The sequence below is a fragment of the Marmota flaviventris genome, assembly GCF_047511675.1.
Source record: "Marmota flaviventris isolate mMarFla1 chromosome 8 unlocalized genomic scaffold, mMarFla1.hap1 SUPER_8_unloc_2, whole genome shotgun sequence".
Taxonomy (NCBI): domain Eukaryota; kingdom Metazoa; phylum Chordata; class Mammalia; order Rodentia; family Sciuridae; genus Marmota; species Marmota flaviventris.
The window spans coordinates 198,132-221,287 of NW_027287686.1; the positions used below are offsets into that span (position 1 = coordinate 198,132).

A 23,156-nucleotide genomic window follows, 5' to 3' on the forward strand; every position below is an offset into this window, starting at 1 on the left:
GGTTCAGAGAGGCGGCTGTAAAAGTCGTGCTTCTGACATTTCCCCATTAAGCCTGATTTTTGCTACAAGCTTTCTGTAGATGTCAATTAGAGTTTATGGTTACAATCCACAGGAAATGACTCAGACCAAACCTATAACACAAGCGACAACAGAATGATATCAGGTTGCTGACAGAATCGATGCACACTCAGACAGAGCAGCTCAGAGAGTGGACGTGGGCCAAGGGCGGCCACTGCGGAGCCCAGAGCACAGGGAACATCCAAGAACAGCCCGGGAGGCTCTGGCCAGAAGCTTCTGCTGCTGCCTGCAGAGAGGAGCCCAGACGCCCTCCTCTTTGTGAGCCCACTCCCAGTCAGTCACTGGCGTAGGAGCCGATGGCGAGATTACTCACACGGTGGCCAGGGAGTACATTGGGGGTCCTGGAGCGAGAGCAGGGACGACACCCCCCTGAGACTCAGAAAAGCCTCTTCCCCAAGGGAGAGGAGGAGATTCCGATGCCCGCAGCCTTGAATCTTGTAAAACTGTGGACACATCGGAGACCCGAATGCCCCGTAATCCCTCCACCAGATTAAGGATCCTCCTCTCGAGTGCCCATTTGCTCTTTCAGCCTGAAGGATACGGCGGTTAGTTTGATGTGTCCGTTTAGCTAGACAAGAGGCCGTTATCCACCAGCCACTGATCTAGGTGTTGCTGCGGAGGTGTTGATTTTAGCACAGCAGCAGGTCACCCTCCATAGTGTGGCCGAGCCTCTTCCAAGTGGCTGAAGGCTTTAGGAGCAAACTGAGGTTTTCTGAGAAAGAAGAAATCCTGTCTCAAAACTGCACGGCAGACCCTGCCTGAGGCGCCCAGTCTGCCCTACAGACCCAGACTTGCCAGCCCCACCATCAAGAAGTCAGTTGCTTGAAATACGTCTTTTTGTGTGCATGTATGTGTATGTAAACACACAACGAGCCACGTATACACACATGAATATTCTGTAAATATGTGAAGTAGGACTACAGACCACTTTGGTCTCTCTCTGGAGAACCCTGACACAAAAGGTGTCTAATATCATTAAATGCTTTTTCCACATTGAAAGGCAGAATCACAAGTACTTTTTTCTCCTCTGGGGAAGAGACACTTCGTTTCCCCCTACTATCTGTTCTCTTTTTCTTTCACGATGATATAATTTCAAGGGACGCATGTACTTAGTTCACTTGTGCTGCATCAACAGAACACTGCAGACGCGGAGCATGAAGAAGAGAATTTCTTTTTTTTCTCTCCCAGGCTGGAGGCTAGATGTGCCAGATCTGCTGTCAGCATCCGGGGAATCTCTTTACTCTTCCACCTTCCACCAGGTGAGGACCCAGCAAGGGCACTGAGGACAGAGGAGAGGCTGTCCTCATTACAAAGTGACAAAGATCTTGGCTGAAGTGTGTCTGTGACTTAGGGCTTTATGAAAGGCAGGACTTAAGAGCAATGAGCTGGGACATTTTGCAGAACTCTCCCTGCGTCTGAGTGCTCAGGATGCTGCGTGGCTTCTCTTGATCAATTATCATAAAATGTGAGAGGAGAAGAACAATTTGAAGTCAGGACTTACAATTAAAGGGAAGCAGGACGTGAAGATTTGGAAGATATCCAGTCTGGCCATGGGAAGAATAAAAAACATGTTTAGGAAAGAAACTCCAGGTGTGTGCAAGCCAGGTGACCGAAGAGCAGTGTGGGGCGAAGGGAGGGTGTTCTGTGCTGGGAGCCATTAGCCAAGTAGGTATGACAATTTCCTTGCCAGCGTACCCCATGTTGCTTAGTGGAAGGACTCGTGGAAATAGGACATTTTGCAGTGACATTGCAGTTAGGTGACCTTGCTCAAGGACCAGGGCGGATCCGGGATTAGGGTGTTCCTGGTTTAGGATAATCGGGTTTAGGGCGTTCCAGGTTTAAGATTATTCCTGCTGGGAATAGGGCGTATCCTGCTGCCTGAGTTCCCCTTGAGTTCTCACAGGATTCAGACAGTATTTTTTGGGAGACAGAAGCCCAGTGGGAGTGGATTTGGGCAGAGAACGTGGATTTCCCCAGAACGTGTTTGTAGAGTGCCGGTGTGAGTTCGGGAATAAAGAGTTGCTGTTTGAATCTACAAGCTGTGTGGTGGCTCGTGATTCTGTGCCCAGCCAGACTGCGGCATTTGTGCCCAGCCAGACTGCAACAGTTCTGGAAGGAATGGACAATGGCCACGGGGATCTGGGGCTGCGGGGGGTGGGGAGGGGGTGCTGCCGTGTCCATCACAGGCCTCAGTGTAAAGTGGGGGACAGAAGAGGTTCAGGAGACACCAGGGCATGCGGGGTCCTGCCACATGCTGCCTGGCACTGCCACGGTCCTCTGCTCCTGGTGTTCCAGGGAGCACTCCTCAGACAGTCCTCATGTGGCTCCAGTGGGCCCAGGTGTGGCATATGCCTCACTTCATAGGACACAAGCGAGGGGCTTTGTGACCTTCACCTCATGCTAATTCTGCAGGGGAGCACAAGGTAGAGGCCTGGCTTCCTCCACCTGGATTCCAACGCAATGTTGGCCAGCCTGAGAACTGGACAGACACCTGCCCTGGGGCCAGAGCCACCACAAGAGCCCCCCGCAGGCCAGCAGCTTGTGGTCAGCCCTTCCGTATCACGGAATCTCTCTGCCTTCTGCTGTCAGGAGAAAACTATGCTTTTAAAGGGCTCATACCATGGACTCACCCAAAATATGTCCCTTTTGATTAACTCAAAGTCTGATTAGCGAACTTAATTATGTCTGCAGAATCTCTTTCGACATGCAACGGGACACAATTGCAGCTGTGAAGCTTCACTACATCGGGTCATGGGGGCTAGGGCAGGCCGTCTCCAGGGGACATTTTAGAGTTCTGCCCACCACATCTTCCTAAGCCATTCGCCACTGCCCTAAATGGTCTAGTCTTGTCTTGATCCACGTGGGCTGCCGTGACAGTCACCGTGGACGGGGGCTGAAACAGCAGGCATCTTTTCTCACAGTGCTAGAGTTGAGAAACCTGAGATCCAGCTGCTGGCCAACACGGTTCCTGGAGAGGACTCCCCACCTTGGTTCGTACACAGATAACTTCCTGGCTTGCGGAATCCTCAAGTGGCAGAGAGAGAGCATCTCAGGTCTTGTTTACAAAGGCACTGACCCCATCCCTGGGGGCTCCACCCTCATGACCTAATTTCCTCTTGAAGTCCCCTCCCAATACGACCACACACGGATTAGGCTTCAACCCCTGGCTCTGGGGGACACAGACATTGGGTCCACAGCACCCCACCGCTGCGCTCTGTTGGGTTGAACAGTGTCTCCTGCCCAGCCTGCCATTCCCGGGCTCCCGGGGTGTGTGCACACCAGCTGCTCCTTCTGAAGGCTCCAGCCCCTGCCAGACATCTAACCAGGGTCTCCTGTTGGAGCTTTCCTCTGGAAAGCTTTGCTGACCCTCTAGAAGCCCATGGGGGTCTGGTCCATGTTCACTCAACGGTCATTGCTGGCATGATCACACGGCACCGTCACAACCTTGTTTAATGGTTGAATCTCAGGCCTGAATGCAGTGTGCTGGGGGTTCCAAATCCAAAGATAATTACTAGCGGATGATTTGGGCACAATATTTAAACTTTCTCAGTGTCTTTTAAGCTTGAGGTCTTCTCTTACGTGTTGCAGAATCAGCAAACAACACAGGAAGGTGTTGGTTTCTTTCTTTTTTTTTTGTGGGGGGGTCGGGGGGTACCAGGTATTGAACTCAGGGCCACTCAACCACTGAGCCCCATCCCAGCCCTATTTTGAATTTTACTTAGAAACAGGGTCTCCCTGAGTTGCTTAGAGCCTCACTTTTGCTGAGTCTGGCTTTGAACTCGGGATCCTCCTGCCTCAGCCTCCTAAGCTGCTGGGATTACAGATGTCACCACTGTGCCCTGCATGGTGCTGGCTTTTTAACATATGAAGTAATACAATTTATGTGACATTCAAAATCCAGAAACTTCTCAAATCACTGAGTAAAAAGGCTTCGTTGGATTCCGCTGTCTCTGCAGACAAGTCAGCTGTAACTCAGTTGGGCCTTTGGAACAGCAGGGAAGCGGCACCCAGTCATTGCCAAGGCGCCTCCCCCCTCCCCCACCCGGTGCCCCAGGCCCCCTACCCAGGAGGAGCAGGCACCACCAGGAGGATCGCTGCTCCAGGCACTAATGCAAGGATCATCTGATTTAGGTGCAGCTGCTTCTCATCACTGGAAGGAATCTAATCGTTGAGCTGCCATCTCCATCTGCACTGGCCAAGGACAGTGCCCCAAGAAGGCTGCAGGCTCCACGGGACTCAGACAACGAGACCGCAGCAGCCGCTGTCCTGCGGGAACTGGGGCGGCCTCAGCAGCCTTGCAGGCCGGGATGCCAGGTAAGACTTGTGCCTGCGGGTAGACACTGGCCGTGATCTGGACACGCACATTAGGACCACAGAGCCCTAAAGACAGCAGGCGGTGCACTGTGGCTTTCCCTGAGCAGTCCCTTTCCGTGCCCCCCTGTCCCTCTGCTTCAGGGATGGGACAACTGAACAACGTTTCATGACAGGGAAGGGATGTGGCTTTGTCCAATCACTCATCCCTGTGGTTAGGGACCAGCCTCAGGCCTTGTAACGAGAAGTAGTGATGTCACCGTGTGTCTTTCCTCTGGCGTCTTAGAGATCCCACAAGGGATCTGCATAAGGCAGACGTGACTGTTACAGCCATCAAGGAGAATGAAGTGAGATAATGTGCATAACCTCTGCTCAGAGGGGGAGGCTCGTCACCAGGGCCACTCAGGCTTCCCAGGAGTCATGGGAAGAGAAGGAAGACAGCTACCTACGAAGGAGGTTCCGGGAGGCATGCTCTAGAACCTTCTCTTAAAGGCACACACTCCATTCTCGGTCATCTGCCACCCCAGCTCTGTTCCTTCTGTTCTCAGAGCTTTGCCCGGGGACCTCTGCAGGAGACTTCTGCTATCGGTCTGAGTGGCACTCTGTCCCTAGGTTGAGGCGTCCCTTCCTCTAATCCACGTGGTTCTGCTGACACTCTGCCCATCAAGGATCATAACCCGTCAAGGCTGCAGGGCTGCGGATGGGCCATGATTCAGGGTGGCCAGTCCTAGCTCCTCTGTCCCTCAGTGGCATGGACAGATCTGAGACATGAGCCTGTGATACAGCTGACCCAAGAGCTCACTGGGGACTGAGCCATGCAAGTTGGCAAACATGCTCTCTCCGTCTGCACCATGGTCTCTGCCATTGAGAAAGGGTTGAGTCCGCAGGGGACCTTGAGGCCACCTGCAAATGAAAGCAAGAGGGGACAGACTGACGGCTGCAGAGTCTGGGGTCCTCTCCACTGACTAACCAGCTACCCATCCAATCCCATGGGGTCCCCAGGCACCTGGCCATCTCATGAACCAATAAATTGCCTCTTTGATTAGAGCGAATTGCAGTTTCTTTCTCTTACCATGAAAAACTCCTACCTAAAGCGCACTCTTCAAATTCCGTCACTTATATGCAAGATCTACTTTGCACCTTTATTAACTATTAGTATCTGAACAGGGGTGGCCATATTTGGGTGGTATCAGCAGAGGCCAACGCAACATCGTCATAAAAAAGAGAAAATAATTTTAAGTGGACTTATTAGAAAAATTCAAAACCTGATGACTTTGTATCAGTCCCCCAAAATGGTGAGGGCCCAACCAGAGAGACCACAGTCCCACATGGCCCGTGATGGTCCTTTCCTTCCCATCTGGCCTCAGGAAAGAGGATGGGGACCATCCCAACTCACCTTTGAAGCAGTCAGGTCCCCTTGGGCTGAGAGAACTCAAGACCAAGTGCAGGTCACGTCACCATGCGCCCTCTCCTCCAGGCCCTGGGCCATTCGGCCAAGAAGCTGGGGCAGCAGGGGCGCTCTGCTCTTCGGACCTCCACCCTCTCCTGGTTGGGGCCCTGCAGTCCCACCCACCACTTACTGCTGGCCACGGAGTCCCCAGCTCACCTTCCCCTCCCAGAGGAGCACTCTCAGATCAATGCCCCACTCGTTTGTTCAGAAAACCATTCTTCCATGTGACAGGCACTGACTCGGACCACGAGGACGGGGTGTAGAGTTCACAGACCTCAGGGAAGAGGAGCAACAGGTGACAAATGCACAGGACGATGTGGGGAGGCAGAGCCACACGAGGAAAGTGGAGGAGAATGAGGATCGAAGGGGCAGGAAGGCTGCACAGAGGCGGGGACGCTTGTGGCCTGAACTGTGTCCCCCCAACCAAAATCCATATGCCAAGTCCCAACCCCAGGACCTCAGAATGTGACTGGAGATGCACCTTGAAAGAGGTGCTGATCTTTGGGGTGGCTTTAATCCAGAGCGACTGGGACCTTTTAAGGACAGGAGACCAGGACACAGATGCACACAAAGGAACGACCCTGTGAGGCCCCCAGGGATGATGCCATCTGCAGGCCAAGGAGAGAGGGCCCAGGAAGAACCAGCCCTGGGACACCGCGACCTGGGACCGCCAGCCTCCAGCATGAGATAGTGTCCGTGGTGTGGGCCTGCAGTCTGTGGTTTTGTTACAGCAGCCCCAGCAAACTCATACCCAACATGATTTTTTTTTTTTTTTTTTTAATTTTTTATTGTGGGTTGTTCAAAACATTACAAATTTCTTGACATATCATATTCCACACTTTGATTCAAGTGGGTTATGAACTCCCACCTTCACCCCATACACAGATTGCAGAATCACATCAGTTACACATCCATTGATTTACAAATTGCCATACTAGTGTCTGTTGTGCTCCACTGCCTTTCCCATCCTCCACCCTCCCCCCTCCCCACCTCTCCCCTCCCCAAGGAGACCAACATGATTTGACACAGAGGACTGAGGTCCCAACATGCATGGGGACAGTCTATGGCCGAGTAGCTGGAAGAGTGAGGAGGCTGAAAGCAGGCTGAGCGGTGGAGACGCCGGGTGGGAGGAGGCCGGGGTGGGAGGAGACCGGGGTCAGCAGAGGCAGTGGTGCCGGGTTGCTGGGGGGAGGGGCTGGGCCTACCAGGACGATGTCAGCCCAGCACTCTGGCGAGGCCGAGCTGAGGACACAGTCTCCAAGGCAGCAGGGCAGCCCTTCTGGAGGATGGGGGGAGGTTAGCAGTGAGGGAGGAAGGGGCAGAGTCTGGGAAGCAGTCTGGACAGTGAGGATGTGTTGTGCTGCAGGAATGTTCTGGAAGGAGGAGCTCTGGAGTGGCAAATGGAGGGAATGGGAAGGAGGCCAGGCAGGCCCCCAGGTGAGGAGGCAGCAACCTTCCCAGGGACCCCGCCCAGCCCCAGGAGGGAGGGGTGCAGAGGAAGAGCACATCACCCTCCCTGCCCCTTCTCTACCCCTCCAGGCACCTCCTCCTGCAGCCCTCCCGGGCTCCTGCCACCTCCAACTCCTGCTTGGTTTCTGAGGTGGGCCAGGGATGCACAGTGTCAGTGACAGGGACCCGCAGGACAGGGATCTCCACCCGGTATGGCAGAAACTGTAACAAACTTGCTAACGAACGAACGCCAAAGAAAAACGCACCTGCTTTCGTCATTTTATTTCCTTTTAAATGACACTTGGAAACATCAGGAGTCCATCTGCACCTCACCATGACCCTTGCAGACTCCAAAGGTATAATCATAGAATTCACAAACTGATAGAAATGATAGAAAAATATACCTGAGAGAAAAAAATTCCAAAGTCTGCCTGCCTCAGGGCCCAGATCTGTGATTCCAGCCCTGGCCCTCTCCACTCCCCCAGATGTGGGCCTTCCAAAATCCAGGGGAGACAAGGGCTCCCCAACTCTTACGAGGGGGAGCATGGCAAAGTTGCTCAATAGACCTTTCAAATTTCAAAAATATTTTTCCAAACACAAAATATAGAAAACATTCATATGAGAAAAGATTTTTTTGAAAAAAAAAAGATGGTCCAGTGTAGACCAGACACCACTGGCTTTTCAGAAAGAGCCCAAGTTTATCATCTCTATCTACAACTTAGAGCCATCCAAGTCATTACGCTAAGCTAATAACTTTTATTAACGATAAATACCATTTTGATAAGTCATAAATAAACACACATACCACTCCCAAAATGTGACGTCATAAGGTCTGGTAGATTCTCCTAATATTCAGGAGATGACAGTTTCAAATACCCCTCAGTGACATATAAATTGAATTTCAAATCATTTAGAAAAAGCAAAATTTGACCACAAAGTCTCCTCGATTACCCTTTAATGACATTTCTTTTTTTTTTTTTTTAAACAAAGTTGGTGTTACTTATTTGGACCCTTATTTATATGCAGTGCCGAGAATCAAACCCAGTGCCTCACACATGCTAGGCAAGCGCTCTACCACGGAGCGACAGCCTTAGTGACCTTTCGAATCACTGTGGATTTTCTTGATGTCGTATTGGACCAAGTAAAACAAACCACCTCTCCCCCAGCTGGCTGTCCTCAGGGCAGATTGTGACCAAGGCTGGCGCTACTTCCTTGGTCTGCCTCTTTGGGCACCAAGGGACTGGATCCTGGGGTCAGCGGGCTTCACATGGACTTGCCAGGTGCATTTTCGAGTGGTGTTGACATCACATGGCTGATCATCAGAAGCCTGCATGCCTCAGGCACTGAGGTCTTGACCAAGGTAGGAACATGGATGGGGTCCCACGATATGACGGCAGGGGCAGCCCTCAGTGGTGGACTCAGCATGAGCACTTGAGGCCGGGGCCCACACCTGGGCACTAAGGACCAAATGTATGGCACAAAAAGTTATATTGGCCTGTGGAATGGGTCCTTCCTACCTGTACGCATGTATGTATGTATGTATGCATAGCATGTATGTACGTGTAGTGTGCATGTATGTATGGATGGATGGATAGTGCTGGGGCTGGAACCAGGCCCTCGCTCTAGGGAGGCAGGTGTTCTACCACTGAGCTGTGGCCCCGCCCTCTACTCTGCTTAGAAGGGATTACACCTGATAAGTGGGGGATATGTTAATTAATTAAAAGCTAGTTTTTGGTCAGAGGCATTTGTCTTCCCCATCGTGTGAGCTCGCCCAGCCCTCTGGCTCTTCGCCATGCCAAGGGCAGCCTGGTTCACCCTTGGCCTTCAGGGTCAATCTCAGAGCACCCGGGGCCCCTTCTGGAATCAAACTTCAAAAGCAGGAAAGTAGATAGACTCAGGTGTAACTTCCCAGCAGCCACGAGGTAGGGTTCCTTCCATCCTCACTCCCAACAGAACAGGGGACCTTTCGTGCCCCAGAGACATACCGATTCATTTTAAATACACTTCAGCCCAGGGGGATCTTTCCTGAGTTCACAGCAGGTGTCTGAGTCTTGGAGAACATAAACAGATATCAGCAATCAACTACAGGCCTCAGGATCAGGTGTCTGCAGGGACCTTGGCACCCACGTCCAGTCCAGCACTCTAACGCCAGGGCACTACCTCGCTGGTGCTCAGACACCTCCTTTGGGAAGTCCCCTGAGGACCAAGAGATCAGTACAAGTACCTCCCCTCCACCAGGCCCGAGCCAGGAGCCAGGACAGAGAGAGGAGTAAGGCCACAAGAACTCCCCATTTCCAGAGAGACAGCCTCGGAAATGGCCAACACGTCCATCCTGCTGAAACCCATTCTTAATATGTCCATGATGGGAAGAGGTCCTTCCTAATGGGAGACACGAGAAAACACAACCAGCATCTCATCTATCTTTAAAAGGATGCATGGCGGCTGTGATAGTGCATCCTTGGGCTTGTTGATTATTTAATCCACCTCGGAGCCAGGGACCCAGTGTGGAGCGTCCAGGAGAGCCACCGAGGCCCACCGTTCTTTCCTATGGCAACTGTGGGCTGAGCGGTGAGGGAGGGGACGCTAAGAGCACTCCCTGCACGTCTCTGCTTATGGAAACCACCCAGGCTCAGGAGGACGCTGGGTCGGCCTCACCTTATCTCACTCTCACTCCAAACAGCCCCAAGGTCGAGCTTGGGAAGGCTCTGACACGGACTCCGAGCAGTTCCTGCAGTTCAGGCTTCCACGGCTCCAGGCCTGGTGTGCCGTCCTTGTGTAATGAGTGTGCACGTCACTGTGCAAAGGTGAGGACAGGGGAGACCTCTCAAATGCCACACTTCACCCTGACAGCTGAGAAAACGGGGGGCACCTGCTCCCCACTCCTGAACAACCCAACAGCCTGGTGCACTACATACGTAGATCCCCAGATTTCGCTTTCTCCCCCTACACACACACACACACACACACACAGGCAGACACCTGGAGCTGAGCGTCCTGTTATGCAGGAGGACAGATGGAAGGGGTTTGTGTTCTGAAGCTGGACACTTGTTCCAGTTCACAGAGGGAAACTCCAGTGACCAGCTAGCCAGGACAGGACGGGGAGGGGACCCAGCAAAACAGGAGGGCTCTTGGAAAGCCACACATGACCTAGGGCCAATCCTTAGGTTGGAGAGGACCAGGAAAGAGGAGAATGACACTCTGGTCAACATCTGGCAGCAACCAGGACGAGGGACAAGATGGCAGCGCCTCAGGTGACCAGCCCTGAGCTTCCGGGGGAGGCATGCCATGGGGAGACGTGCCAACCACACCCTGTAAGGCTGCTCACAGAGGCCACACATGAAGACCAACAGCCACTGGGCCAGTTACCAAGTCCCACTAAACCCAACTGCTCTGCAGACCAAGGCTTGGTTAAAATCAGAATAGCCACCTGCACTGGCCACAGAGGTCTTCAATGAGACAGCAGTGTGGACACAGTGGACCACATCTGTCCACAGAAAAGGCAATGAGCAGACGCCTGCTCATCCAGCTGTTGAGGAACAGTAGCCCAGCATCCTCTGAACACGGCGCATTCGCTTGGTGGAAGCTCTTTTGGAAAACCCACAGCCCTGACCCTCAGCCTGACCCTCACTCATGACTTCCTGTCAAAGCACCGAGCGAATCTGCCCAAGAAATGGATAAATAAAAGTGAATGGCTGCCGGGGTTTCTGATGCCAAGTTCCAGCCCTGGATGGTCCACTCGCTGGAGGACTTGGCAAAGTCACTCCATTTTTCTGAGCCTCGGTTTCCTCATCTATGAAAGAAGGTTTACTGGGGTTGGTTTTGGACACGGCACATGATTTCTAAGACACCCTCCCTCCCATCTTTGCTTTGGTCAGATTTTCACATGTTCTGAACTCATGTCCAGAACACAGTGCTGTGTGACTTCGAAGAATGTCAAGGACAGAAGAACTCCTCCAAGAGTTGCAGGAAGGATTCAAAGGAAGGGAAGGAGCAAGGGCCTAAGGGCACTCTGCAAAAATCTTGGTTTGCACACAGGTCAGCATGCCTGGTGGTGCACACCGAGAGCACTATTTACACCACCCTACCGCCCACCCCAAGGCACAGCCTAAGCACTGACAATGATCCCAAGCACCTACATCTATTGAGCACCTTACTACGGCATGCTGAGCAATGTCTCTTCCATCTCATTTAACCCACACAAGTATCCCCGGAGGTAGGAACCATTTTTCAAATGAGAAAACCAAGGCAAGTAGGTGAGAGAGCTAAAATGCAGACCCAGGCAGCGATCCCACAGAACTTGCAGACTGTACTCCAGACAACCTGGTCCTGGGGATGAAGGGTCCCCCAGCATCATGCTGGAGCCTCAGACTAAATTCTAAATACCCAACAGCTGTCCTTTCCATGGTCTATTTCACTCATTCCGACTGAGGTTGGGTCCGTGCACACAAGTATATTAACGCACATTATTCTTGCTAAACCCAGAGTCCCTTTATATTTTCCTTTTCTTAGCTGAAGTCTAAAACTTGAGGGGGGAAAAAATTTAATACATTACTTTAAAAGCCAAAGTACGCATGTGCCTATTTTTTGCACAAAAATGACCATACTCAAAGGAATCAAAAACTTTTGAGAATTAAATAATTTTGCCTAGAAGCTCAATTCAGCTCCGGGCCAGGCTTTTGGAACAGCTGGGGCAGAGGTGGACACCCGGCAGGAGCTGGGGCTCGCCTCTGAGGCCGCTCATAGGTGGCGTGGCGAAGGTAACTGCAAACAGAGGTCACCGTGAAGTTCATCAAATGGGCAGTGACGTCCGAAGCAGGGACAGCTGCTGCTCTTGCCACACGTCACTCCCTGCAGCCTGCAGGTGTGTGGCCTTCACATTCACTGACTCCAGGCCAGGACGCTCTGCCCTCGGGACATCTGGGCTTTGTCATTAGACCTGCCGTTTCTGAAAACCGCTCTGGAGCCGGGGATGAGGCTCACGTCTGAACTGGGGGCAAGACTCGGGGGGGACCTGCGAGTGTCTGCCATCTTGGATTCTCGCTCCTCTTTACCCAGCGGGGTGTACGGCTACCGCAGTGTGTTTTCAGACGAGCAGGAGTGAATTTTCTCATAAGCTGTATAGCAAGGTGTCTGTCCTCTGTGCCAAGATGAGGGTCAGGAGGTCCACTCTCCTCCACTGCCACTGGGCACAGAATTGAGGCACCAGCTCCCACAACCCAGGCTTTCCATGCAAAAAATAAGGGGAAGGGGCCGGATCTCAACGGCTCCCTCCTCAAGAAGCTCAGCCACCCCCCTGCCCTGGAAAGGGCTTCCTCGCTCATTCCAGTTGATGGCATCTAAGCACACAGGGAGGGTGACCTGGGGCCCACACATCCCGGACAGGAAGGCTGGAGAATCGGGGGGCCCCAGGGCCATGGTTCTGGGTCATTCTCCTCAGGAACTAAGAGTCCACGGGCTGAGGAAAAGGGGCCAATTGCTAAAATCATCAAGGAGAGGAAGGCGGGTGTGGCTGAGGCAAGATGGCGGCCCGTGGGGCTGAAGTCGGGCCCCCAGGCCACGCGCCCTGTCTGCCTTGCCACGTGAGGCTGCCCCTCACAGAGGTCAGGGGGCACTGCCGTAGAGCAGGTCCCTGTCTTTGGTTAGGGGGACGGTAACACACACGCACTCACGGACTCAGCTGGAACCCAGTGCATTCGTGTCATGGAGACTCCACTCTTCCAGTCCAGGGTCACCTCTTCCCTCTAAACACCGTCCATGAAGGTCAATCTGGTTCCACTCAACGAAACTTGTTATCGTCTACCCCGAGCTAGAACCCGCCAAGAACTCAGAGTGTGTCCGCGGGGAAAGCAGAGACCACGAAGCTCACACCCACGTCAAGTGAACGTGATCGATAAACAACGGAGGCTCGTCGTCGGTCACACACAGTGCTGCCTCGTCAGACCAGGGCACGGAGGGATGCGGGCGGAGAGAGCGGCGATTTCTTATAAGGAGGTCGGGGTAGTCCTCGTTGAGAAGGAAGCATCTGATTTGAGGGGGAAAGGAGTGAGCCATGAGAATATCTGAGGAAAGAGTTTTCCTGGCAGAGGGAACAGTCCGCAAAGACCCCGAGGTGGATGTTCAAGAAAGGGCACAGAGACCGCTGCGGCCGGAGCAGTACTGCTGGTCAGGGAACAGCCAGAGTGAGTGAGGGGAGACTGTAAGGGAACAACACAGGCAGATGACGGTACGAAGAATGTGGCTTTCACTGGGAGACGGAAAGCCACTGGGGTCTCTGAGCAAAGAAGTGAGATTCCATTTTGTGTTACTATCACATAACACCTGAAAGCGGATAACTTAATAAGAAAAGAAGTATGTTTGGCTCACAGTTCTGGAAGTTGCAAAGTCCATGAGCAGGATCCAGCATCTGGAGAGGGCCTCTGTGCTGCATCATCTCACGGTGGAAGGTGGAAGAGCTAGAGGAGGGGAGAGCCAGCAAGCAAGGGAGGGGGGCAACTCATTTTCCTAACAACCTAGTCCTGCGATAACCACACTAGTGCACTCATGAGGGCGGAGCTTTCCACACCTGAGTGCCTCGGTTAGGCCCCGCCCCCAATAGGCCCCGCCTCCTCACACACTGCATTGGGGATTCAGTTTCCAACACAAGAACTCGGGGACACAGTCAAGTCATAGCAGATTCTCTGCTCTACACTTTTGGAGACTCACTCCGGGGACAGACTAAGGCGATGCAGTGAGGGAGGCTGAGGGTCCAGGCGGGAGGCCACTGCAGGACTGCAGGTGAGAGGTGGCGGGTGAGCAAGGGTGGCAGTGGTGAGGGGCACCAGGTGGACCCGGGGTGAGGGCAGAGGCAGCAGCCTTGCAGCCCAGCAACACCTGCAAGACTTTTGCCTGGAGCCACAGGAAGGATGGAGTGGCCACTGAGAGAGTGTCCACTCACTGACACAGGGAAGGCAGCGGGGAGGGGCTGGGGTGGCCGTGCTCACCATGTAAAAGTATGTAGACAGGGGACATGAGAGATGGAAGACCAGAGGGGACCCGCTGGGGACAAGCGAGGTGCCACCAACACAGCGAGGACATTTAGAACACAGGACGAGGCCCCGAGGACTGGGTCTCCCCAAGGACAGGGCAGCTGGGCTGAGCCCACAGACTGCAGCCCGGACGCCAGGGCAAAAGGAAGAACGGGCAGAAGAGATGGAACTGGCGAGGACAGGAGCCAAGGCCAGGAGGCGTCCTAGACGCTGGTGCCTAGAACTGTCCAGGAAGTGACCACTCCCGGCCGGGCCCTGTCAGAGGAGGACTGAGACCTGCCCCAGCAAGGCCAAAGCTGTGGGGCGAGGGGGCCGTGATCTGACGGGGGCGGGGGGGATTTCAGGAGGACCCTGGAGGAGCTCAAAGCCTGCAGCTGGGGGTGGGGGCGGTGGCATGCTGCTTTGCTGCTGTTAGACGGGGAGGGGCAGCTGGTCTGTGTGCCCAGGGGGTGATCCCACAGAGGCGAGGTGGCTGGAGGGGAGGAGAGTGAGGTCCAGAGCAGGAGGCCCAGCCTCCAGATGAGACCAGCTGGGACTTAAGTCCAAAAGCAGAGGCCGCTGCAGCCCCGCGGCTCTCCAGGATCTGGGGGGTGACACGTGGTGGCCGGAGGAGTCTGAGAAGGGTCCCCAGGAGTGCAGGTGGAGCAGTCAATGGGTGAGCTCCAGCCAGCCCCAGGACTGTGGGAGGGGCCAGCTGACAGCCCGGGAGGCCCAGGGCAGTGCTGTGACTCACACAGTGGCCCCAGGGCTCCGGATCCCGTCCTGTTTCTGATACTTTCTGGCTACTCCTCATCTACAAACCACGGACCCTGGCGGCCAGCTGCCCGGGCAGTGGTCGTGAGCATTCAGATGAGGCAGAGCACACCGCGTCTGCTCTCGAGACCACTCCTCTGATGCCCGTGAGTGAAGCCACTGTGCGACCAACCCACCCCTCTCCAGTCCCACTGGGTGTCACTGGAAAAGCACAGACTCTCTGCCCCCATCCACACTTTCACGGGGTCCTCCTCTCAGGTCCTGGGACCCAAACAGCAGGAGCCTGCATTCCATAGCTTGGGAGCTGTGAGCAGCCTCTGGGTCCCTCTGAGCTTCTCTCGTCCTACATAAGTGAGGAGGAGGGCTGGGTGAGCACTAAGGTCCCCTCAAGTTCTAGATCATGGAATAAAGAAATACCGTGGGAGTCAAGGTTTTGCAGAAGATCCTTGAAGAACACACGGAGGCCGTGGAAGGAGCCCACACCTGTCCTCACCTGTCCCTTTGCCAAGGGCTCAGGCTGGTGCTAGACCATCCACGCCAACCTCAGATCACCCACTGAGACCAGTGGCCACAGACCCATACTGGACACAGGCCCTGGCCTCCTGCCAGACAGTCCTTCACTTCAAAGCACCATCATCTGACAAATCAGAGGCAGTCAGTCCCCGGGAACCGAGGGCCCAGGCTCATGGCAAAACCTGGGCTCCAGAAACCATTGCACCCCTCATGTTCCCACTGAGGCGGAGGCGCTTCTGAACCCGCCCGCACGTTCAGAGCAGCCAGGACGAGGAGAACATCCACGAGGCCACAGCACGAGCCAGACACGAGAAATGCCGTGCAGAATGGGCACCAGACCTTTGCAGCACGTTGCCTTTCCTGAGGGCCAGCAAGAGCTCAGCCCGACATTGGCCAGTTCCACAGCCGCATGAAGCCTGGTAAAGTAAAGAGTTAAAAAAAAAAAAAAACAACCACAACACACAGTTCCTTAATGAGGAGCAAGACACTCTGTATGTCACTGGCAGTGGCCAAATGGTCACAGTCCTAGCAGAGAAGTGCCCTCTGTTCACGCAGCCCTGCAAAATGGGCTCACACAATCCTCTGGGGGAGAGAAAAGAGGTTAAATTCCAAACCACAGGACTCAGTGGGTCCTTGGCCATGTGATAAATTCAGTGACGATGACCTGGGGTCAGGTTGGGGGACGTAGACACAGGGAGACTCCCTGGGACCAGGGTCCACCTTAGTGTTTTGTAAATACGGGGTCCTTGAAAGCGGCTTGCTGTGGTCTAGCCAAATGCCCAGCGAGTTCCTGGAATCCAGCATGCCCAGCGGCCTTCAGTCTGAACTCAGTGCCCTAAAGTACTCCAGGGCTATGGCTCGTCCCACTGACCTGCAGCAAAGAGACCAGGTGTCCCTGAAGGCTGGGGACAGGCATCACAACCCTGGGGACATCAGCAGTGTGGCCAGTCGCAACAGGCAACCCTGGAAGCGGCTTCTGAGTCTAACCGACGAAGTCGTCAAGTCAGTTGCCACCTGAAGCTGGGCGAGGGCTGCAGCCACGCAGGCAGCCTACCCTCTGGGATGTGCCCAGGGCTGAGTACCGCGTCGCTAATGAGGACTCAGGGCCCAGCTCCGTCATCCCCAGGGACGTAAGGAACTGGAGACAGACTGGAGTCTGTCTCAGCACTGGAAAGCATCAGGCCAGGAGTGGAGGGGCTCTCTGGAAAGGGAGCCGGGGTGCAGCTGCCAGGCCTTCCTCAGCCTTTACAACACCACCCCCTCCCGAGGGACAGAGGGACCCCACTGGGGGCTGCCAGCCAGATTCCTGCTCAGCTTCCACGCCTGGTCAACCTCTGCTGGCTATAAACCTTGGGACAGAGGCTGTACCTCTGTGGCTACTGTTTCCTTATCTGTAAAATAGGAAGGATAGTGCCCACCACCCCCCAGGGACTCTGAGCCCTGAAATGAGCCAATGCAGGAGGGGACCAGGTGCTCAGCCGGAGCCCAGTGCTCCAGAGGTGGGGCGGGTGTTGCCTGGGGCAGCTTGGTTTAAGCGCACATCATTCTAGTTTGGGTCTGGAGCCCTGAGAACAGTGTCCTCAGGGTCCTGCTCCCTGCGTCCTTCTCACTCCCTCTGTACCCCTGAGGATTCTCAGCAGCGCCATCCAAGATCTTGGACCCACGTGCCACTGGGCTCCACTCAGACCTCGGGACAGTCTTCCTGGGAGGTCTCCAGGACATGCCAGTAGATCAGCAGCTCCTTGGGCGTGATGAAATGGCAGGCCACGATCTTCCTAAAGCGGCACACGGAGAAGCGTAACCCCCCCGGGAAGAACGTCTGCTGGGAGTGGAGCTCCTCGGGCCAGATCTGCAGCTTTGCCAGGCAGAGCCCCACAAAGACATCCTCAAGCTTAATGAAGGGGACGCTCTCGGAGACGTTGTACACCTGGCTGGCCACGTCGCTGGAGAAGACGTAGCCGGTGCCAGAGCAGAAGGGCGGGTACCTGTCCCAGGGGTATTCATATTTACTCACAAACCACTTATTGAACTTCTTCCTGATGGGATACTCGTTGAGCTTCAGGAAGCCTGTAAAAAACCTCGTTGTCCTGTTCTTCTTCAGGAGTAGCTCGGTCAGGTAGTGGACGTTCACAAACATGTCCGAGTCTGTCTTCATCACGAAAGCCACCTGAGGACAGAAGTAGTGGACCCACTCCATGCCCATCATGGTCTTGAGGGTCAGATTGAAGTAGACATCCCTGAAGTTCTTCTGGATGATGTCGCCGTGCTGCTGGCTCTCCTGGGCCACCGCGCTCATCTCGTCCTGGTTGGCCGTGGTCCCCAGGAGGAAGAATGTCCTCACCTGCTTCCCGCTCACTGTCCTCTCTCCCCCCCACGTCTTCCGGATGGCCATGCGAGCGGCCACCTGCTTGTGGGATGAAGTCACCAGCAGGACAAGGAAGGGAGGATCTTGCCTGCAATCGATATCTGGGAGCTGAAGGAACGTCCCGTATTTTTTCTTGAAAATGAAAGGCTCTTCTTTATAAGGAGCCATGCTGAAATACAAGCACAGCGCTCCCACCAACAGCAGGCACGCGTAGGTCAGCCTCAACTTCTGGTAAGCCATCTGCAAGGAACAAGACCAGCCATCAGCCCCCCAAAGCAAGAGGGTGGGAGGTGGGTGCCGAGACAGAGCGAGGCGGGGGTCCTGTTCCACAGCACAGTGGGGTGACTGTGGTTCACACCAGGCGACTGTGTATTTTACAAAAACTACAAGAGAGGAGTGTGAACCTTCCCAGGACAAAGAAACGTACATGTTTAAGGAGACGGAAATGCTAACCACCTGATGTGATCACACATTGAACATAAGTATCAAATTGTCACCCCACAAGTGTGTGCAATTAAAAACATAAAAGTAATTTTTAAACATTGTGAGTGCCCGTGCGGCTGGCTGAGATACAGGAAGGGGCAGACCCGTGTTTAGAAACGCTGGAATCCCGCTGCTTCCAGAGGAGGGGCAGCATGTAAACACACAGGCACAAGGACTGCCTGCAACTCCGGCCTCAGGGCACCGGACAGAGAGCGCAGGGCACTGGGCAGAGGTCCAGCTCTGCAGCTGGCCAGCCCTTTGCCTCCGGGAGTCAGGGGTTTGTGTCCAAGGTGTTGGGACCAGGTCCTCAGCAGGTCTTCAGCCTTGCCCCCGCTACCCCGGGTGGGAAGTAGCTTGCAGGACTGGGAACCACACGCCCACGCCTGGACGCAGGCACTGGGTACCGCCTCCTCTACCTAGCCACCCACTCCCAGAGGACACCCATCTGCGTCTGAGGAGCACACTACCCGGGATTCGGGGAGGGGGTTGCGATTCGTTTTCTTATGCTGCCTTTTCACATCTCCTATCTGGTTTTCTCTCCTCTTCTCCCCCTGGTCTCTGCTGTTCCCGAGTTCGGGATGGTGCATGTTGACATTATAACATGAAGAAAGCAGGGAACTCACGTTTGCTGGGTCGGAGAATCTCTGGTTTGAAAGCAGAGTCACGGGGCAGAATCCAAGAGGAAATCCATCATGAAGCGCTGTCCGTACGACTTTCCACGCAGCCCAGTGCCGGGATTGACTCGTTTGTCAAAAGGATGACTCGGTCTCTCAGCAATCACTAGGAAAAAAGAACACTGTTCAAGTCACCCACGCCTCACCGGCAGGTCCTCACGGCTTGCTGTATCTGTAGTCCCACTTTGTCACCTACCTGTGTGACCCTGAGCATGTGCACCCCACTCACTCCCACCTCACTGTGATCGCCTGTGGAATGGGTACAGTTGAAGCCAACAAAGCCCACCACCCATCCGCCCGTCAACAGTAACGACGTGCAGATGGCTGCGCATCCTTCCAGGTCTAATGGATGGCTCCTCACAGCTTTCCAACCGAGGCCTGGTGACCTGTAGTCCAGCTTCTAACACTTTACCTTATCTGTGGAGCAGAGTGTATGGCTGATGCTTCAAGAATTTAACAGAGGTGAGAAATCCATCAATCCCCAATTCAGAGGCTATGACTTTAAAAAAAAACATCATCTTGAGTGAGAGGCCAGAGGGCCATCAAGAAAAGAAGCTGGTGGACTGAAACGGTGGGGAGTCATTTTGATGCCACAGAGTACCTCAAAATTTCATTAAGTCAAAACTCTAAATACACTAACTCTAAAAGAAATGAAGCTGAAATCCCAGCAGCTCGGGAGGCTGAGGCAGGAGGACCACAAGTTCAAAGCCTCAACAACTTATCGAGGCCCTAAGCAACTGAGAAAGACCCTGTCTCTACATAAAATACAGAAAAGGACAGGGGGTGTGGCTGGGTGTTCAACAACCCTGGGTTATCTCCGGTACTAAAAAAAAAAAAAATGAAACCAATAAATCAATCATAGAGCCTTCTGGAACCAGCTCACTCTTCAGGGAACTTCTCCTGAGGCAGACTTGGCCAAGCTCCTGTTCTGCTCAGAGGACACCGAGTCCCTGTCCAGCTGGAGGCCCCGGTGACCCAAGAGGAATCCCTGCCAGAGACAAAGGGAAGCAGGAAGCGGTCTGCTCCGTGCCCCGGGATGCGGGAGTGCCCCCTTTCTGTCTGTCTTTCTTTGTGAGATCATCCACCTGCATGGCCAGGATATGTAGGTCATTGGGGTGGGGACCTGACCGCATCCCCCCTACACTTTAGGGAGAAACATAAAACCAAACGCGGGGCGGGGGGGGGGGGGGGGGGGCTTTTCTACTTTGCTTCCTTCTTGGATAACTGGCTCTACTCAGCAGGTGGCTTCAATGGTGACCCTTAGGCTGTCATCGCCAGTGGACCTTTTCTCAAGACCCTTCCTGTGGATCTGAGTTCCCAAGGACGGACAGTCATGCCCCTCACTGCACTGGCCTCTGGCTGGGTATCAGATGGCATCCTGGGGTCAGGGTGGGTGCCAAGCCCAACTGGCCAGAGCTCAGCGGAGTCCTCTGTTTCCACGAGCAGCTGGGATATTTTTTTCTGCCTAAAGTGGAGTGACCCAGAAATCACCTCCAAAGTTATAGCTGGAGATCCCGTTTACAAAGCATCTGCATCTTTGATTGAGGACCAGGTACCCAGCCTTCCACTGAGGGTGTGCAATAGGGGTCCCTTGTGCTGGGGCATGGCCCCTGTTGCTCTGCCACTGCAGATTATTTTAAAACTGACAGCGGTTGTGTGTGTTGGTTGACTCTCTCCTCCCCACCACCCCGCCGCCCTAACCTTGGGGAAAACAAGATCACCCTTATTTCTAGGGGAGAACATGGTTTTGAGAAGAGGGAAAAAGAAGTCTCATCTACACACCAGGGGGATACAGTAATTCGGACCTCGGGACTGGCCCGGCAGCACATCTCAGAAACGGCTCTCTCTCGGGGCCACGATCGAGTGAGGACCCCTGGCCCAGCACACCTGGAATGCAGTCTTTGATGCACCCCTTTAAAAGCCCTCTGCTCCCCCTGATGGGCAGAGTCACAGCTCTGGGACAGATGTCCTCTGTGTTTCTCCTTTACTAGCCAAGAAATAAAACTTCTTTTCCCCTTTTCTCAAAACCATGTTCTCATTATTGGATTGGCATCAGGAACAAGGACAGAGCTTCTGCTAACAAGTGGATTCGGGGAGGCACAGAGTTAGCACTGAAACTGCAGCTTCTGGGAGGAGCAGTGTGTGCCTCCAGAGGGCCAATCCCGGGCTGGCTGGGAGGCAGGGGACCAGAGCATAACGCCACTCCGCCTTACCTGGGACACAGCCATGAACAGTAGCCAAGTCTGCTAGGGAAGCCTCACTTTGAAGCACACCTGGACGGGGCTGTGAGCCTGGCCGGCCAGAAACGTAGGCACAGTCCCCCCAGCAGGCTGTGCGTCCAGGCTGTGCTCTGTAACCTGTGAGCACATCCAGAGCCTCAGCTCGCCCAGGAATCACACGCAAAAGCAGCCCCCGCTCCCACCTGCTGGCCTCTGGAGCACTGTGCCCTCTGGGAGTGCCTGGAGGGCAAGCCTGGAGGGCAGGGGCGTGTCTTGCACCTCTCCTATGCCCCAGAGGGCTGTGTTTGAGGTCAGGGAAGGGCTATCTGAAGGGAACCCTGAAGTCAGCGTCCTCACCCCACAGCACATGGAGGAGGGTCCAGCACCCTCCCAGGCCTGATGGGGAGACCCAGCCTTAAGCCTGACCTACAGCTACAGTCCACAGAGATAGAGGGATGGGAAGTCCACATGGTCAAGGACTAGAAGACCAGAGGGGTGGTCTGGAAAGTTCCATTCAAGAAGGGTGGGGCGTCACCTCTTAGATCTGAAGGGAAGAGGTCCATTGTGCAGAGCACACAGCCAAGTCCAATCACGAGGCCAGCCTGGGCCCTACAGAGGAAAGACAGGCTGGAGGTCCATTTTCCATGAGATTAGGGAAGCCGAGGCCCAGGGCTGCTGGCCGCCACTGTTTTCTTTTTTAAAGAAGATGGCCCTCTGCCCGAGTTGTTAGGCTGCAGACACTGTGAACCCTGGGTCTGCCCCTGGGATCAAGCAAGGGGAAGGAGTCTCCAAGGGTGAGCCACAGCAGGCCACCCCAGTGCCCCCCCCCCAAGCAATCACAGAGCAGCGGTGCTCAGTGAGACCCTCAGAGTGGCCCAGGTCCACATGGTAGCAACCCCAGCCTGATGTCCAGCTCCCTGTTGCTGGACTCGGCCCCAGAGGGTCAGGAGGCTGTGCAACTCTGTGGTGTGATGGTTAATTTTCTGTATCAATTTTGTATGACCCGGCCAGGATGTTGGGTCACACATTACCTACGGCCAGGTCTGGGAGGAGTGTGAGGGTGAGATGGCATTTGAATTGGTGGACAGAGGGGAGCAGATGGCCCTCCCAGTGGGGGTGGTGGCATCCATCACTCAGCTGAGGGCCGGAGGAGGACAAAAGGACAGGCCTCCCCAGTGAGGGACTCCCTCCTGCCAGGAGCTGGCGCTCCATCAGGCTCTTCCTGCCTCAGAGCTGAAGGGAAACGTCAGCTGTGCTCTGTCTCAGGCTGGTGGCTTTGGGACTGGAACCTACACCATCAGCTGGACCTCCAGCGTGCTGACAGCAGCAGGCCTGAGCACTTTCCAGCCTCCACAGCTGTGTGGCCAATTCCCGTATAAAGCCTTTTGTGTGCACGTGGCCTGTGGGCCCTGGCGCGCTCCGGTGCGTGCAGGGAGCCCCCGCCCCTCCTGGGCAGCTGTCAAGGATGTTCAAGGGCAGCCTGGGATGTCGAGGTGGCAAAGGTTCTCGGAGTGCTTACAGAAGAGGTGCCAATCACGAAGAGGAGTCGGAAGCCACCCACATACCACCGAAGAGCGGGCAGAGGCGGGAGGCGGAGTCCCTAGCCACACAGCCCAGGGGGTACTTCTAAGCTGCTCAGATGAAAGTCGAGGCTATCTACCTGTCATTAGCAGAGTCCAACAGCTTGCTTTACAAGGGACGCAAGCATCCGACCTCTCTAAGAAAACTGTCAGAGGGATAGGCAAAGATCTACACTAGAGGACCCACTCCCACGCGGGGTCCCCAGACCCCCTCATAACGCTTCTCCTGACAAACAACAAACACATCACAATAACC

At 54.5% G+C, this 23,156-nt stretch overlaps 1 protein-coding gene across 2 annotated transcripts in view; it reads right to left on the reverse strand.

Moving 5' to 3' along the window:
* Window positions 1–16,044: 16,044 nt before the first annotated feature.
* B3galt5 (beta-1,3-galactosyltransferase 5) overlaps window positions 16,045–23,156 on the reverse strand; it is a 33,648-nt gene continuing 26,536 nt past the window's right edge. For both annotated transcript variants that reach the window (XM_027929237.2, XM_027929238.2), the window contains exons 2-3: window positions 19,051–19,207; window positions 16,045–18,184 (exon numbers count right to left, since the gene is read on the reverse strand). In XM_027929237.2, coding sequence (XP_027785038.2) covers window positions 17,261–18,184 — 924 coding nt within the window. In that variant the 5' untranslated portion in view covers window positions 19,051–19,207 and the 3' untranslated portion in view covers window positions 16,045–17,260. The remainder of the gene's footprint in view (window positions 18,185–19,050; window positions 19,208–23,156) is intronic.